Below are 15,903 nucleotides of genomic sequence, written 5' to 3' on the forward strand. Positions count from 1 at the left end.
AACAACTGTTCAAGTCAAGAATGAACATGTATTGTTAAGTGTGAAGTAGAAACCAATGCTAATCATTCAAACAGCAAGGATATCAGTTTGGAACTGGCTGAGTGTTAACAAAGATGCTCAGGGCAAGGCTTGTCCCCAGCTCTTTTGCAGTGTTCTCTTAAAGATGTGGCTTTCCATTTCATCCAGTGCCATGGGCGTCCTCTAAATATTGCTGGTGGAGAGGGGTCATAGTGTCTCCCTGAACTGCTCTTGGAACCTCAGGTGGAGCTGATGTTGAGCTGAGGGAGCAAAGACAGCAAAAAATCTTGGTAGTGCAAATGTGTATGGTTCTGACTATAGTATGCTCTTGGCTACTATAAGAAAATGGTGGGGTTTTTTTTTTTGCCAGTCTGTTCACTACTGGAAGCAACCAGCAGCATGTTGGAGATGCCAGACTGTGGTATACTGGCTCTTTTACCAGCAACTCTTTCATCTGCAGAGCACAACTGATAAACGATACCTGTACTTTGGAATATGTATTTTTGACAAATCTGTGTAACTTCCTTTAAGCCCTAAAGAAAGAGCCACTCTGAGCCTACACACTCATCTACTACACAGATCTGGATGGGAATTATAAGACCCAGTGTCATTAACCCTCTAATGTATAGGACTACAACTTCTTATCTCTTTCAGTGTCTTGTATGCTACTGGCAGGCAGTTTAATGGCCTCTTAATTTGTGTGTGTGGATGAACTAATTAGCAATACTAAAATATAAAATCACCTTATATTTTCTTATAGTCAGGTCCTCTGAGGGTTCTGAATTTGTCTTCACACATAAGGCAAAATAATCAAAGAACTAGAGCTTGTTAAATTTGCCTTCATTAACACTGAATTCATTTGCCTAAGTACTCTTACCCCTGCTGAGCTCACTTAAGAATACAATTTCCCTGTCTGATGTTTTTTCTTCTTTCCCAGAATACATTTTTCAGCTAATAAGGAATCCACATTTTTATTTTTTAATAAGAATTTTTCTCTTTCTGTATACCTCTTAAATGTCACACATTTACAAAAGATGATCTTTATGTCAAGGTAGCTCCGGCTAAGGTAGCCAGTTCATAAGAACCTGCCAGACCTGTGCTGATCAGGCTTAACTTTTAACATCCACAGCACAATCCCCTGGACAGGAAAGACATTATGCATGTCATCTTGTTTTCCTTCATTTTATGAGAAAGTGCTATCAAGTGCATTGACCTTCTTGGTGCTTTGTTGAAGTCAAGTAATTAACCTATTGGATCTTTTTATTGCCTTTGTGGCAATGTTGGCATGTCCCATTGATTGATTTAGGTGCTACTTATAAGTCAAAAGCCTCACTCTTTTTCCTTTCACCGTCTGATTTTTCATCCTTCCTAAATCTGATGTTTCACTTCAAAGCTTCTGGCACTAAGTCGTTAATTCATATTTTAATCCATTTCTTGTCATTTGTGCATACTGAAATCCAATGTCTTAATCAGCTGTACCCTCTTGGCTCACAGCTGTTTCCTCAACTTTTGATATCTGGCATATAAACCCTGTTAAGACACTTTCTGCTGAATAAAATACCCAAGGCTACATCTGATATTTGACAGGATAATCCCAGTGGTATTTTCCATAGACTACTTAACTCTCTTGAGCACTGTACAGTTCATGTTTTCTTTTAATATTGCAGAAATGGTTTAATTGATTTTTCATTCAGCCTTCTATCAGTGACCTCTTTGTCAGACTTCATTCCTGACACTATTCCCAAATTGTATTTTCTCTCTTTTTCTTTTTCTTTTTTTTTTTTTTTTTTGGTGTGTTTTTCCCTTAGAATGGGACGGATATACTCAGGGGTGCAGGATGATGTACACCCACTCTCTGTGTCAGTCTGGCTCATTACGCACTGAGGACTACATTCTACATTCATGTACGTTCATGCTGATAGAAGTGTGTTCTGTATCTATTGATGCAGGCACAGAAAGAGAAATCTTGAGTATCTGGCGCTTCAGTGCACAACTTACTCTGTGCATTTTTCATGTCTGCTTTTAGTAAAGGAGATTTCTGGGAAGATAGAGTCTTGGCAGAAGCCATGCCTATGAAGGCTTCACTGAAGAGGCTGGATCAGTGCAGCTCCCAGCTGATTTATTTCAGTCCTCTGGCCCTCTGCAAATTAAGCTGATTAGTTCTGATCTTGTCCTTTTTGCCCACCTCGGGAGATATGGGAGATGGTTTCTTACAGTATCACAGGCTCCTTCCCTGGGCTCTAGCTGTCATCTGACAATGTAGGAAGAAGCAGCATCTGCCATGAGCAGATACAGGGCTGTTAGGTTTTATCATCATCTTATTGTCATAATCCTCATCATACTTCTGCCTGGTGGTTAACATTTAACTTCAAATGTAAGGCCGCTGAGGCTTGTTACTCAAACTGTTTAAAACATGCCTGTTTTGTACACTGTCGATGTGAAGTGCTGAACACTTTGTTTCAGGAATATATTCCTCCGAGGTTCAATATCAGAGCCTTGGCCTGATTTTATTTTGATCTTCTTACATATGTTGCATTAGACAATGATCTTGAAATCCCACAGTATAAAGGCTTCAAATGTCTGTAAGCAGATGCAAATAGAGACAGCCTGGAAAGTATTTGTTGAAGATTCAAACATAGTACTGTTCAAATACACCAATAGAATATGACAATGAATTAAGACATAGACATTAAAAACCTTTAATATTTCCAGTAAATCTTGTTTTGTAGGATTTCATAAGTGAAGTTTGTTTTAAGTGGCATTAAATAAAAAACAGGAAGTCAATGATTTGCAAAGCAAAGCCATGAACTAGAATAAAATTATTCCACCTAAGTTTAATTTCATATCCATAAACATACACATGCTCACAACTTTTCCCTCTTAATGTGCCTTAATTTTTATTGACATACAAAAAAAAATAAATTACTGGAAGGTGTTAGAATTTACTTCCAAGATTTGGAGATGCCATTTGACCAGAATTAGCTCAACATGAAAAACTAAGTGACTCCCTAGTGTCTGAGTTCCAATCTATCTCAAGTTCTCAGGATCTAAACGGGAATATAAAAAAATACCTGTTCAAAGTAGGAAATAATTGCTTTCTGTATTTAACTTTTTTAATACCTCAATTTTGTGTGGCACACGGAGCATATAGTCATTTGTATGTGACAGTTATTTTTGTTTAAAACCAATTTGTACATATACTTTTTTAAAAACACAGCAAAATTGAAGCTTAGCAAGAAAATGTTAATGTTTATGCATTATTTAGTCCCAGTATTGCCAAGGAGTCTGCCCACACAGAGTCCCAACAGATGCTAAACAGATAGAAAGTCTGCCAAAAGCTGAAAGCATTGTGTAGCCTCCATCTCACACTCAGTGTCATTTAAATTCAGGTGTTAATCTCTGCCTAGTTTATTGAAATCTATCAAACTGAGAAAAGGGGATCACATTTTAGTGATATTTCAGACTCCCAAAATATTTTTTTAATGTATGTTAACTAATTTCCATTAACTTCTAGTTTGTAATGTTACTTAAATTTGGTTAAGTAAGAATAACTGGATTTAAAAGGAATTCTGAAAACCTAAGTCTGCCTTTGCTTTGTTATAGATGTATAGAGTACTAGCTTATGTGCCAGAGGTCTGTAGAGGCTTCAGAACTCAAAAAGACTTAAGGATGATTAAGATGATAAAATGTGTGTGTCCACATAAAATAAATATGAAAGATGGATGCATGTTCTGCATTTTCACTTGACAGCAGTGGGAATGTACTGGTTTAAATTCACTGAATATACTGATAATTTAAACTCTTTATCAAAGCCTTTAAAACTGTTTACTGTGCAAAACTGTCACATGAGTAAAGATATCTAGGAATATTAGAACTTTGTCTCCTAAATAATATATAATTTTTCTGCTTAGTGAACTGTAGAAAAAATTGAAAATCTAAGAAGGCTTAATAAAAATATCCTTTTATAAATCATCCTAAACTGGGATGCAGAAGTCTTAATGTAAAATTAATCTTTTATACATGTTTAAGGAAATGGTTATAAAGAGAGTGTTAAAACTCAGCACAGATTTTTTTTTTTATTTTTCACCTTAGATCGGAAGGTTCCCCCTTTGTATCTGACACTGTTAAAAAATATACCTCCCACCCTCAGGAGCAAGTTATTACCCTCATTCAGACTTAACTTTACTGAGGATAAATTGCTTATTTCACAGAATCACAGGAGGGCTGAGGTGTCCCATCAGGTCCCATGGAAGTACTCTTGTCCAGTTTGTTTAAATATACCTTTAATTAATCCTTCCCTACTTAGGGTGTCTTCATTTCTGCATGCTTTCCCACAAGTCTCAGGGGCCTGCAATTCCTAAAGGTTTACCAGTAAAGCCCAAGGCAGAGAAGGCATTGAGTACCTCAGCCTTCTCCATGCCCTTTGTCACCAGGTCTCCTGCCCCATTCAGCAGTGGGTCTGTGTTTTTTCTTCCCCAGTCTGTCTTTTGCTGCTGATAAACCTGTAGAAGTCCTTCCTGTTGTCTTGTACTTTCCTCACCAGATTCAACTCCAGATGGGCTTTGGCTTTCCTAACCCTTTCTAATCCTATCTTGTTTCTGACAATTTAAAAAAGATGTTGGAGGTTTTCCTCTTTAACTAGTGTCATGATTATTGAAGACTGAAATGCAGTTAGTTGTAGTTGAAATAAGCGAACGACTGTTGCTGAGGATCTGCTTCCTCCTATTTGTGAAGGCAATTTTTAGCAGCTTCAGTTTCTTTCTGTGAGAACAGCAATAGTGCTTTGTGAATCCCTGGAGATCCTGCATCAGATATAGGAGAAAGCATATTGTAAATTGGGTAAAACTGACAAGGAAAAATTTTTTTTTCAGATGGTTCTAGCAAAATGAAAAAGAGAAAATACAAATCCAAGTCCCCCCTTCCTAAATCTGTTTTATAGTCGCTAGATGACATCACCTTTAGCAATTACAGTTAGATATGTAAAATGCTAATGGCACGTTACCCTTAAGGTGTTTTACAGAACATGCACTGGAAGCAGTAATTTAAGAGGTAATAGAGACACTTGACAACTCTTAATGAAAGCAGTAGCTCGAAAATCACACATTTCCAGGCCTTTAGGTGCAGTGTTGTGAGGCTCTCAAAAACCGAGAGGTTCACTAGTTCATATTCTTACGAATGGAAATGAGCTCTATTGCCTGTCTTGTAGAAACATTAGCCGAGAGGTAAGTGTTGAAAGAAACAGCAAGTTCAAGCAGTGGTGAATGTAGAGGTAGTAGGACTTGTTAAAAGCAACAGGGAACTTGGGCTTCGTGGCCTGTTGTGCAAAAATGTGTAAAGAATGATTAAAACAATGTAATAGAACAAGAAGCCAGAAGAGTCTCCTCCTGGATTTGGTTTCCTAGCAAATGCAAAACCTGAATTTTATTTGAGGTTTGAAAACCTTTTGATGAACCCTGCGCTTTGAGCACAGCTGGGGTGATTTATGGCTTTGTGATTTCAATCTGTAACAGGCAGAACTTTGCTGGGTTGTGCTGCAGTTTTGAATTTTTGAGGTTTCAGATGTGAGTCATTAGCTTTTTCAGCCCTTCACTTAAATCTTTTAGCAGATACAATTTTTCTCCCAGCTGTTCATTCAGACATTTCAGATAAATAAAAACTAAGCAAAACAAAGCAACTCCATAACCTGCTAAAGAAGATTCAAACAAATAAAAGTCCGTTCTAGTTTCAGTTCAGTTTCATTTGCCTGCTTTGTCTAATGTTGTAGTTTTCAAGTCACATGTAGTATTTTTGAGAGAAAACAAAAGTTGGCAAGATATGAATTTCTCATACATAAACTACATAGTGGTAACCAGGCTGTGCCTTGAAGAGATCATAACAGCTTGTTTTTATCAGGGCTTTGCTGGTTTTAAATAGTATGCCTGTGCAAAGTTAACATAATCTGTATTTCGCATATTGCTCCTAATTTGAGTCATGCCAAAGCACAGAAAACATGTGAAGCACTGCTTGCATCTCAGCTGGAAGGTTTATCAGTTGTAACTGGAGTTAGCATGACACGGGTTATAACTGGAGTTAGCAGCTGCTGCTGTGATTGTTTGGTAGCACAAAGACCAAAACACATTAATGCTATTAGTCATTCTTAGCTCCCTCACAATTCATTTGCAATTATTTACAACAATTAGTAGAGGAACTCAATGAGACATCTTGTAAGTGCATTGCCAATATGGATACAGATGGCCAAGTGTTACTTTGGGGGTGGTAACTTAAGGACAGATGAAATGAGTTAGCCAGTGAAGGTGCATCCTCTCTTACTGACATGCTAGTAAATGAAGTGTGCCTAGGACCATGCTCTGTCCCTGAGGCCAGCTGACATGGAGAAGCTTGTGTCCATGCTGGTAAACTCTCCCAGTCTGTATGCAGGGTGGAGTTATGGAACTGCCACCTGGAAATGCACCATGGAGGGTTTTCATTAGAAAGGATGCTTGAGGTTTGCTTGGAAGAGTGCTAGCTGGGCCAGAACAAAACTTTCCCAGGGACATTTCTAAAAACTTAACAACATTCAGAATACCAGTGCTTGGAATATTCCCTGGAAGCTTTTAATATATGAGTATTGATATAGCCTCAGTGTCTTTCAGGATGTTGGCAATGTCTTGTTTTTCATTAACTCAAGTAAAAAATTTACTATTGGAAATTCAACATATATTTGCTATATGAGCATGAAATATTGCATATACTCCTGTTGCACTGTCAACTTGTGTGTGTGTTGAGCACTAGTGTCTATTGACAGCCAAATCTTTCCTGACAGTTTGTCAGGAACCTACTCTGCAATATGAATCCAATGGCCGAATGCAGACAAGACGCAAGATCTGTTTTGGCCTAATGCCAAGAGTGCTGGCAGAAAAAAAATGTGTTCTAGGGAATGAGTACACATCATTCTTGAATCAGAAACAGCTAGCTGCAGCACCAAAGAAGCAGGAATTATTTTACAGGAAGCAAAAGTAAATTCAGTGTGTTTTTCAATTTGTACTGCACAAAAATAAAAATTCATATTAATGCAACATTTTTATGGTAGGATGGTTTGATCTTGAAAATGCAGCTACCATTCATGGTTAATGCCAAGCATATGCTTACATAGTGATGGCTGCTCCTGTTGATTCAACAAATGAAAATGTCGTGTTCTTGAGAAATAAGTCTGATTTCCATGTGCAGAGCCACACATGTCACACATTGAGCTTCCTCTGTTTGCTATAGCCACTTTCTCCTGGAGTCTCTTCTCCTGTAACTGTCTGACTGGCGGCATGATATATACAGTGAATATCAGAACCTGTTTCCCACTTTCTAGTGAACACAGACATACTTTTGAAGAAGGGTAATCTGGGAGCTACCTCAGTATGGTGGTTCAAAATGTACCTTATTGCAAGTTTGAATTTCAAATGAAGAATATACTTTTGTGCCTTACTAAAGTGAGGCCTTAATGCCCATGAAAGCTAATAATACTATGTAATTTATCTCACATTCATTCCAGGGCACAGTTCTAGAAAGTGTCACTTCAGGTTTTAGTACTGAAACTATCTCAGTGCCTAAAAAGTCACCATGTTTTTCTTTTTTCTTTTCAGCTGTGGGACCTACTTCAGAAGTTGCAGTTCATCATGACATACATTGCTCCCTGGCAGATTGCCTGGGGATCATCGTTCCATGTTTTTGCTCAGCTCTTTGCAATACCTCATATCCTTTATAAATTTGTTTTTCTTTATTTTTAAATTCCTCTTCATGTATGTAATTTATTTACAGTGTTTGAACAAGATGCAAAATTCCTAGATAACTTATTTTAAAATGTGAAAATGCTTGGAGCATCTCCTGAGAAATAGTTTTCTCTCTTTCTTGACTGCATGGGATCTGAAACTGGGAAACTGAACTCTGACTCAAACTGGTCTGTTTATGCCTCCTCACTTCCCACCCAGCCACATTCTGCAGATCACTTACTTCCACAGTCCTCAGCACTGACTTTTGATGCATCCAGAAAGAAACATTGTGACTGTCATATTAGCTCCAACTTGGGTGGACTTTTATGATTGCAGACGCTAGTTTTGTAAAATGCTGGGCATATGGCTGGCTGAGCTCTAAAATATTAGTTACTTTCTCAGTGCTTCTAGTTGGTATCTCAGATACAAATTCATTTCAGTGAGACAATTTCTGTTGCAACTGTCCTGATTTTAATTTTTTTTTTTCCATTTCAGAAGCAGCTGGGTTTTAACATTTTAATGTACACTTTTCATTGTGGTGCTGAGAAGCATTCTCCTTTTTAACATTTCCACTCTTTTTTATGAGTATGAATGTATGTTCATCAACACCAAAGCAGTCCTTCAGAAACAGTCTGTTTCAGTGCCTGTTCCAGGGCTGTGAACATTGGGTTTGTAGATATGGAGGGTAAAACACAGAGTTCAGTGACCCCCAAATGTCTGTAGGGTTAAAATACATATATTGGATTTTTGGAACAAAAATTTTTCAGCTTAAAGTCTAATTCAATTAGAAACTTGATTTAATACAGGAAAAAGATTAAAAAATGAAATAAAACACTTTAACTGAACAAATTTAACTTTATTGACATCTAAAGCATTTTCAGAGACAAACTTTTCATTTCTTGCTTCCCTCCCAAAGTTGTGGAAGAAGAGTTGACAAAGTAGTTTTAGTTCAGACCTACTGAAGAGTTTACTTTGTACTGTTTATTAGATATACGCACTTAAGCCTTTGTCCCTTTCATCCCACAGTGTTTTTTCCCTTCCCCTTGAGTGATTTCTTCCCTCTGCTCTTTGCTGTGATATGTTGAATTCATATGCAGCATTATTAACAATGCTTATGTTTCTAGATAGGAAGAACAAATTGGGAGTCTTGGTCATAGTAAAGTGCAGACAGAATAACTCCCAGAGAGAAAGCTTTAGAATGTCAGTTTATAAAAGGAAAGCATTATAAAAACAGTGATCTGTCTGAGCATTTTGAGTGATTTATAGCAAAGTGTTCCAGAATTTCACAACAAAAAAGTATTTTCATCTCTGTTGTAGGTGTGAATTGCAGGAGAACCGTTTATAAAGTTATTTAGCAAAACATTTAAGAACTAAGATTATATTTCAACGAGTTTCCCTTTGGTCACAAATACTTTGTGCAGTGATAACTTTACTATTGACAAAAGTAGCAATTAAGCTTTGCAAAATGGCAAGTAGTTAACTAAGCAGGGTTTAGTTTGTTTACACAGTTACTGCTAAAGTGATTGAGACTAGCTTTCTATTATTTATAGTATGCTTTGTAAATGCAAATCTGTCTTTTAAGGCAACGTTGCAATTAAGATACTGGTTAAATGCCCAAGTTACTATTCCCACAACAACAATAACTCTGCCTTTTTGCACAGTATTTTTATTTGTTGCTACCATAACCCTGCAAACAGTAATGATGAATGGACGTTGCAGTTTGCAGAGGCACTAAGCCTGCCATTTCTTTGCAGAGTTAATTATTTGTGGCTCTTAATTGCCTAAATCACATCTGCAAATGGGACATAAATTTTTAAATTTCGCAGTGCCTTGGTGAACTTTAGCCATAGAGCTCAGCGATGTGACTAGTTCTGTATGCTTTAATGCATTTGATTGTGGCGTGCAGGGCATGAAGGGCAACACATGTGGAGCTTTGCCTGGTGGAGGTTGTGGAGCCTTCACCATTAGAGATCTTCAGGTATTTAGACAAACATCTATCAGGAGTCATAGAGGTTTAGTTGATCCTGCCTTGTGGCTGCTAGATGGACTCCTAATCCCAAAAGACCAGGAATGGGAATGGGCTTCTGGCTTGAGGAGAGATCTGCAGCTTCACTTCCCAGTATTTAAATGGGTAAAATGAGGTTATATGTTTATAATTATCAGTGCATTGAGAAAGTCAGTGTAGTTTGTAGTCAGAGGAGGGTTTTACCTAATGAATGAACAGTGAGATTTGGAGAGAAAGGATTTTGTAGTTCAGATAATCCTGCTTATGAGAGTTTCTGCTTTGGTTGTTTCAGGGTTACAGTTCTAACATCAGAACAGGAAGCCCTGTGACACTCGGTTCTCCCATCCTCTATTTGATCGTGTGCCTGGAAGTGACCAAACATTTTTGGCCTGTAGTAATTGCAATTAAAAATGTGGGTTTTGAGAAACAGAGCATTTGGGCTGGCCTTACTGCATAGTTTTGTGTTAAAAGACGGGGAAGGAAGAGTTTGAAAATGTCAGTCTTTCAGTTACTCGTTTTGAAGATGATTTGAATTTAAGCAGATTTTTAAATCATAAAAAATAATCCTCAAATACAATGTTTTATTTCATGTTGAAGAGTTTTTAGTTATTTTTCCTCAAAATTTGATTTTGGCCATCTTAAAATGAAAATCCATTATTCACAAAGAAACAAGTTCCACTTCTACGCAGTATAGCCTAACAAAGATGGTATGCAGGAAACCTGCCTTGGGACAGAGTAAGAAAGTACGTCTGTAATTGGTGGTGCTTTTATATTTTTCACTTAGACATAATTAAAGTGTTGGTATAAAAAGAAAAGAATTATCTAATAAAAGCAAATTGGATACCATCAAATAAAAAAACTCCTGATGACAGATAATTGTCCACTGTACACATCAACTATATATAAGGGAGTCAGGTGCTGTTACTTGCTCTCATGACACGCTTACATATATGAAACAGTTAGTTAAAATCACTCTTCACAAGTCAAATGGGAAATATCTTCCAATGTACATTTAGTAGAGAATTATGTCTTTTAGAAAAAATAGAACTGTTGCTACTGATTATGTCTTGGACACACAGTGGAGGCCTAAATGTCTTAATACGTGATGGTGGCAATTTTTAAATCAGTCATGACAGTAGAACTCTCTTTAGAAAACTTGATTTTCTGTCCTTATCTGTTCTGCTTGTTCTCTTTTTCTCTCTTCAACTCCCATGCCTTCTTCCCTTACCTGACACTTGTAAATACTTGTTCATCTTTCACAGCCAGTGCTGATTTTGACTACAGTGTAATGTGACAGTTTAACTTTTTTGATGCACTTGCTTCCCGCTCTGTGCTCTCTGTTGCTTTTTGAACTTTGATGGCAGCTCATTTTCCAATCTCTCTAACGCACAAAGACACCGTTCCAGACCACTCTCTTTTAATAAGTTTGAGGGATTTGAGAGAGATCTTTTGTTAAATATTTGTCTATAGATTTTGCAAATTGCTTTGAAAGCATGGCTAGCTAGCCTTTTTATGGAAATACTGTACCATGAGTGATGCTATGTGTGTTAAAATGTTTTTTCTGTAAAGTCTCAGAGACTGTGGGACACACATACAGGATATTACTAGAAGAGGGTAAGGTAAAAGACTGCATATTGGGTGATTTGACCTTAATTTTAGTTTGAGATGCACTTGATCGCTGTGCTTTGATAGTGGCTCCTTAGTTCATGGCTTCTTTACTTAGCACCTTCCTTTCAAGAGAGGTGTAAAGAAGGATAACTCGTCTCTTATGCCATCTTGGAAACTTTTTTCCTGAGATTTCATGGATGTGGTGTGATTTAATGAAGAATTAAAGCCTAACATTTCATTTCCTTGGGATTTTTTAATGATATTCCTTTTAACTTATATCTCTTTTAGTATCCTTATCCATCTCCTGACTTGCTTTCCAGTAATCTGAAATATGATTTTACATTTAAAGTAAGGTATGGATTCAGGCATTCATTATGATGTTTGTGTGTGATATTTTCAATTTCCTGTCCTCACCTTCTCATTTCATATATATTTTAAAAGTATGAAATGCTGAACATTTTTTTACCTTTCAGTCAGCAGGGAGTATTAAAATGTCAGTAAGAATTAACATGAAATCATGATTTTAAGCCAGCAGGATGGATTATAGAGGCATAGTTGTTTATCCACATATTAGGTCATTGCAAAATAAGCAGAAACTCACAGAATGGAATATCAGACACATTGGGAGTAAGATGCCAGTGCAGAGACAAAAAAATTTCCAAGAACGTAGTATTTGGGGGGGGAGGGTGATGTTTTAAACTGTGTCAGACTCTGGAAAGGCACTTTGTGTTATAGAAGGTCCAGTAGGTAGCTTGAAAAGGGCACTTAGTGGTCTGCCTGTGCTCAGGATCTGTCCTCAGGCAGAGATTAGACAGGGTCACCCTGCTAATAAGGTACTTCGTTCAGACATGTCGCCTCCTGTACAACTGTGTAGCATCAAAGAGCCATGAATTACATGCTGTAATTGGCAGTTTGGCACTGCCTGCCTTCCTTTCCTTTCCTTACCACATCTTTGGTAAAATAAATAACAAAAAAGCAAAAATAAATAGTTCAAACAGCTGCCTCAACAGTGGTTTAAAAGTATAATTAAATCATTTGTGTTACCTTAACTTGCAATTTTCAGACTCTGCTATGCTTTTTTTCCAAACTCTGGCCACTTCAGTCTTTTCTACACCACTGAGTCCGTTTCTTGGTAGTGTCATCTTTATCGCATCATACGCAAGACCGATCAAGTTCTGGGAGAAAAACTACAAGTAAGACTATTCAAAAATTTTCTACGCTTGTTATTTGTAAAGGTTTTTCTCTCATTAGTTTCATTTCTGCACGTATTTTTCTTTCTGGAGATAATCCTTAAATTGTTGGGCATGAGAGGTTAATCTTTGAATCTTGATTCTGATGTTTTACTGTTTCGTGGTTATTTGGTTACTTCTGAAGACATATTTAATCAATTATCAGTACCTTACAGATGAGGTGTCATGTTGCATTTGTTGTACCAGCATACAATAACAAAACTGTGAAAAAACCAAATCAGTAAAGCTCCCAGTTGTCAGCCTTTTTTGTCTTGCTAGCTAGTGTTAGCAACTAAATCTGTGAAGCCTTTGGCACTAGAAGTCAGGCTGCATTAATATATTTTATACTGGCCTGATTAAATGTTACTGTTCAGGATGTAGCAGGTAACTTACAGTGAAGTGATGATGAGTGTGCATTGTCATTACTTGCTACATTTGATCTTGGAGTTTGACTTAAGAATTGGTTGGTTTTGTCAGATTTTAGCTGCCACACATTCAGTTTGACAAGGACATAAACATAGAATATTGAAATGCTTGAATGAAGAGCTTCTGCTCCTCCTATTCAGTAGGACTTGAAAGCCCTGGGTAACTGGGATCTAATGGGCTCCCAGCAAGAGTACTGGAGACAGGGAAACACCTCCCTTTCCAGATGGAGGTAATTTTTGCAAGGGATGAATGAGTAGTCTGTAATGTTAGGGGCTGGATTCAGTGACTAAGGGAGGGTCCTTCGAGTCCTGTGCATGAGCTCTTCACCCCCTACTAACATGTAACAAGGCTCGGAGTAACTTACTGCAGCTGCAGAAAAGCGGTTTGAGGCACAAAGTGAAAATTACATTGGCCAAATCAGGACTTGGCCAGACCAGTGAGAGTGCTATGTGCTTACCACACTTATTTTATCGGTGCCACTGTTGTATATGGGCACCTCAAGAGAATTCAAAACTAGAAATTACAGTGATCGATTTTTTCATATTTTAGGGGAAGGGATCTGATTAGTTTGAAGAGTTTTATTTTGTCTGATTTTGACTTTTGTCAGTGAGTATATACTCATCTGTAAAGAAATTACCCAGACAAAGTCAAGTCATATAAAGAGGCTTTGTGTTTGTTTCTGAATATGATGAGTTTTGTGGAAACCTGTTGAGGGGAGTTGAGTTTTGTACACTGGGGCCAGATCTTAACAAAGTTCTCTCTCTCACATCTTTTTTTGGGGGGTCAACAGGTTCATTATTTCATAGGATTGAAATAGGGGAGTCATGGAATGACAGGAGGCTAACACTAGTCCCACAGACAGCTTTACATTTTTGGATGGAAACTTAGAACAATATTAAGTAGGAAGTGGAAATTTTAACATCTGCTGTGTTTTATTTCAACCAGAGCATTCTGAAGGCATTTTGAGGGACCATTTTCATTTGCTTTTGGTTTGTCTAAGACTTTTGGGATGAGATGAACAGAAGATATTCAAAGGAAATTTCAAAAGATGGTTGATGCTTGATACCACCACCACCCCCTTATTTGTTTTGTTTTCATCAGTATTGACTATCTGTGACACGCACTAAGGGAAGTGAGGAAGTTGGTGCTAATAATTTTTGAAAGCAAAGCTAATTATTTTACCCATAAACTGTAAAACTCCAAGTGCAAAAAACCTAACCCTTCTAATACTTTTAAACCACCACTACTTGTCCTTTCAAAATAAGCAGTAACTACAACTTTGTCTTCAACATGAATGCTTAAGACTCTTCGTGAAAAAATCGTGCTTTGCTGTTTGTTAGAAATTCTAGTGTAACTTTTATGATCTTCTCACTTAAAATATAAAAACTACCTTGCCCCTCAAAAACCTTTCAGAAGTAGAGAACAGCCTTGCAGAAGATTCAAGTAGTCGTCAAAGTGAAATAAATGTTTGCACGAACCTGTGGCATCCTGCAATATGTGCTTGTAGTGACTCCTCCTAAATTTGTATTCATTTTGTCTCTAGCACTTCTGGTTATCCTTTGCCTTGATTCCATGTCAATATTTTATTGCTCACATGAAGAACTGACCAGAGTGAGTGAGTGTTGGACTGAAAAACTCTTGGTTCATTAAAGGGACATGGTGAAAAGGCAGAAAAAGGCAAGGGAAGGGATTAATTTTGTGTTAAGAATAGGAAAATTTTCTACAGACTACTTTAAGGAGGTGACATGGGCCTTGCCTTACTGCTCATAAATCTTGACCCTCCAACATCTAAAAATTCAAAGTGATGACGTAATTGCTTGCTTTCAGAGCTGTGGAGTTAAATGGGATTGGGAGCTTGCACTGGAGTGGAAAGTTTTGTGGCTTCTGCACTGACCTGTCTTGGGGCTGCAGTGTCCTGTGACCAGACATGCAGTGAGTTTTCAGGTGCTGTAAGACAAAACAGAACAAACAGATGGGGTAGCTGGTGGATAGATTTCCTTTCTGGAGTCCAGTGACAGTTTTGCTGAGTTCAGCTCAGGCTAGTCATGGAAAGTCACAGGTTCACTACAGTGCAGTTGGAGATATGCTCATACAAAGCAGAAGCTCTGGCTGATTCTTTTGCTATTTCCATACTCATTGTATGTTGACAGGAACTTTTGCCCAGGGGAAAGCTACCTTCAGTGTGCTTTATATAGCGTTTTTGTTTTGCCTGCTTTGCATACTCATTTTCAAACACTTCCTTGCTGTATTGATGACTGCATTAAATTACCACATTTATATTAGCTACACAAAAACTCATTTACGTTTATATGAAGTTAGAGGTAGTCAATTCCATGGTTATATTCTTTTATAATTTAACCTCTTAATTGGACTAACTGAAACCAGTTTTGACAAGCAGTCTAGATATCAAAATATCATGGTTTTGTTTTTCTTCCAAGTCGTAAATTAGGTTGCCGCCTTAGAATGTCATTTCTGTTCATCAGTATATGCACATTTCACTGCTGTCAAGCAGACTTCTTTTTTTCTTTGGTTCACTTAAGGACAACTTATTTTTGCATCTCATTTGGGCCAACACTGTGAAGCTAGATGAGGAAAAACCATCCAGTTTATTTTCTGTAAAGTGAATCCAAAATTGAAGCTTTGGACATTAGCAAGTAGAGAGTACCATATTTATTAATAGAGCTGGGCTATTAGCCCAGCAGCCTGAGTAGTGAGAAACTGCTCCATCTGTTCCTTAAAGTGTTGGTTTGGTTGTCTCTACCCGGTGTTGTCTGAGTGCACACATACATATCTTGCATTTCCAGTGTTTCTTTTAGTCCCACTTCTTCTGCTGGCTAAAGAGGAGTTTGATTTTTCAGGTTTCTGACTGGGTATCTGC

The 15,903-nt window shown here is 37.6% G+C and overlaps 1 protein-coding gene across 2 annotated transcripts in view; it reads left to right on the forward strand.

Moving 5' to 3' along the window:
* Positions 1-15,903, forward strand: part of PCNX2 (pecanex 2) — a 160,742-nt gene that overhangs the window by 91,234 nt on the left and 53,605 nt on the right. For both annotated transcript variants that reach the window (XM_074818460.1, XM_074818461.1), the window contains 2 exons: positions 7,632-7,740; positions 12,434-12,563. In XM_074818460.1, coding sequence (XP_074674561.1) covers positions 7,632-7,740; positions 12,434-12,563 — 239 coding nt within the window. The remainder of the gene's footprint in view (positions 1-7,631; positions 7,741-12,433; positions 12,564-15,903) is intronic.

This window comes from Strix aluco, chromosome 3 (genome assembly GCF_031877795.1).
Source record: "Strix aluco isolate bStrAlu1 chromosome 3, bStrAlu1.hap1, whole genome shotgun sequence".
NCBI classification, from domain to species: Eukaryota; Metazoa; Chordata; class Aves; order Strigiformes; family Strigidae; genus Strix; species Strix aluco.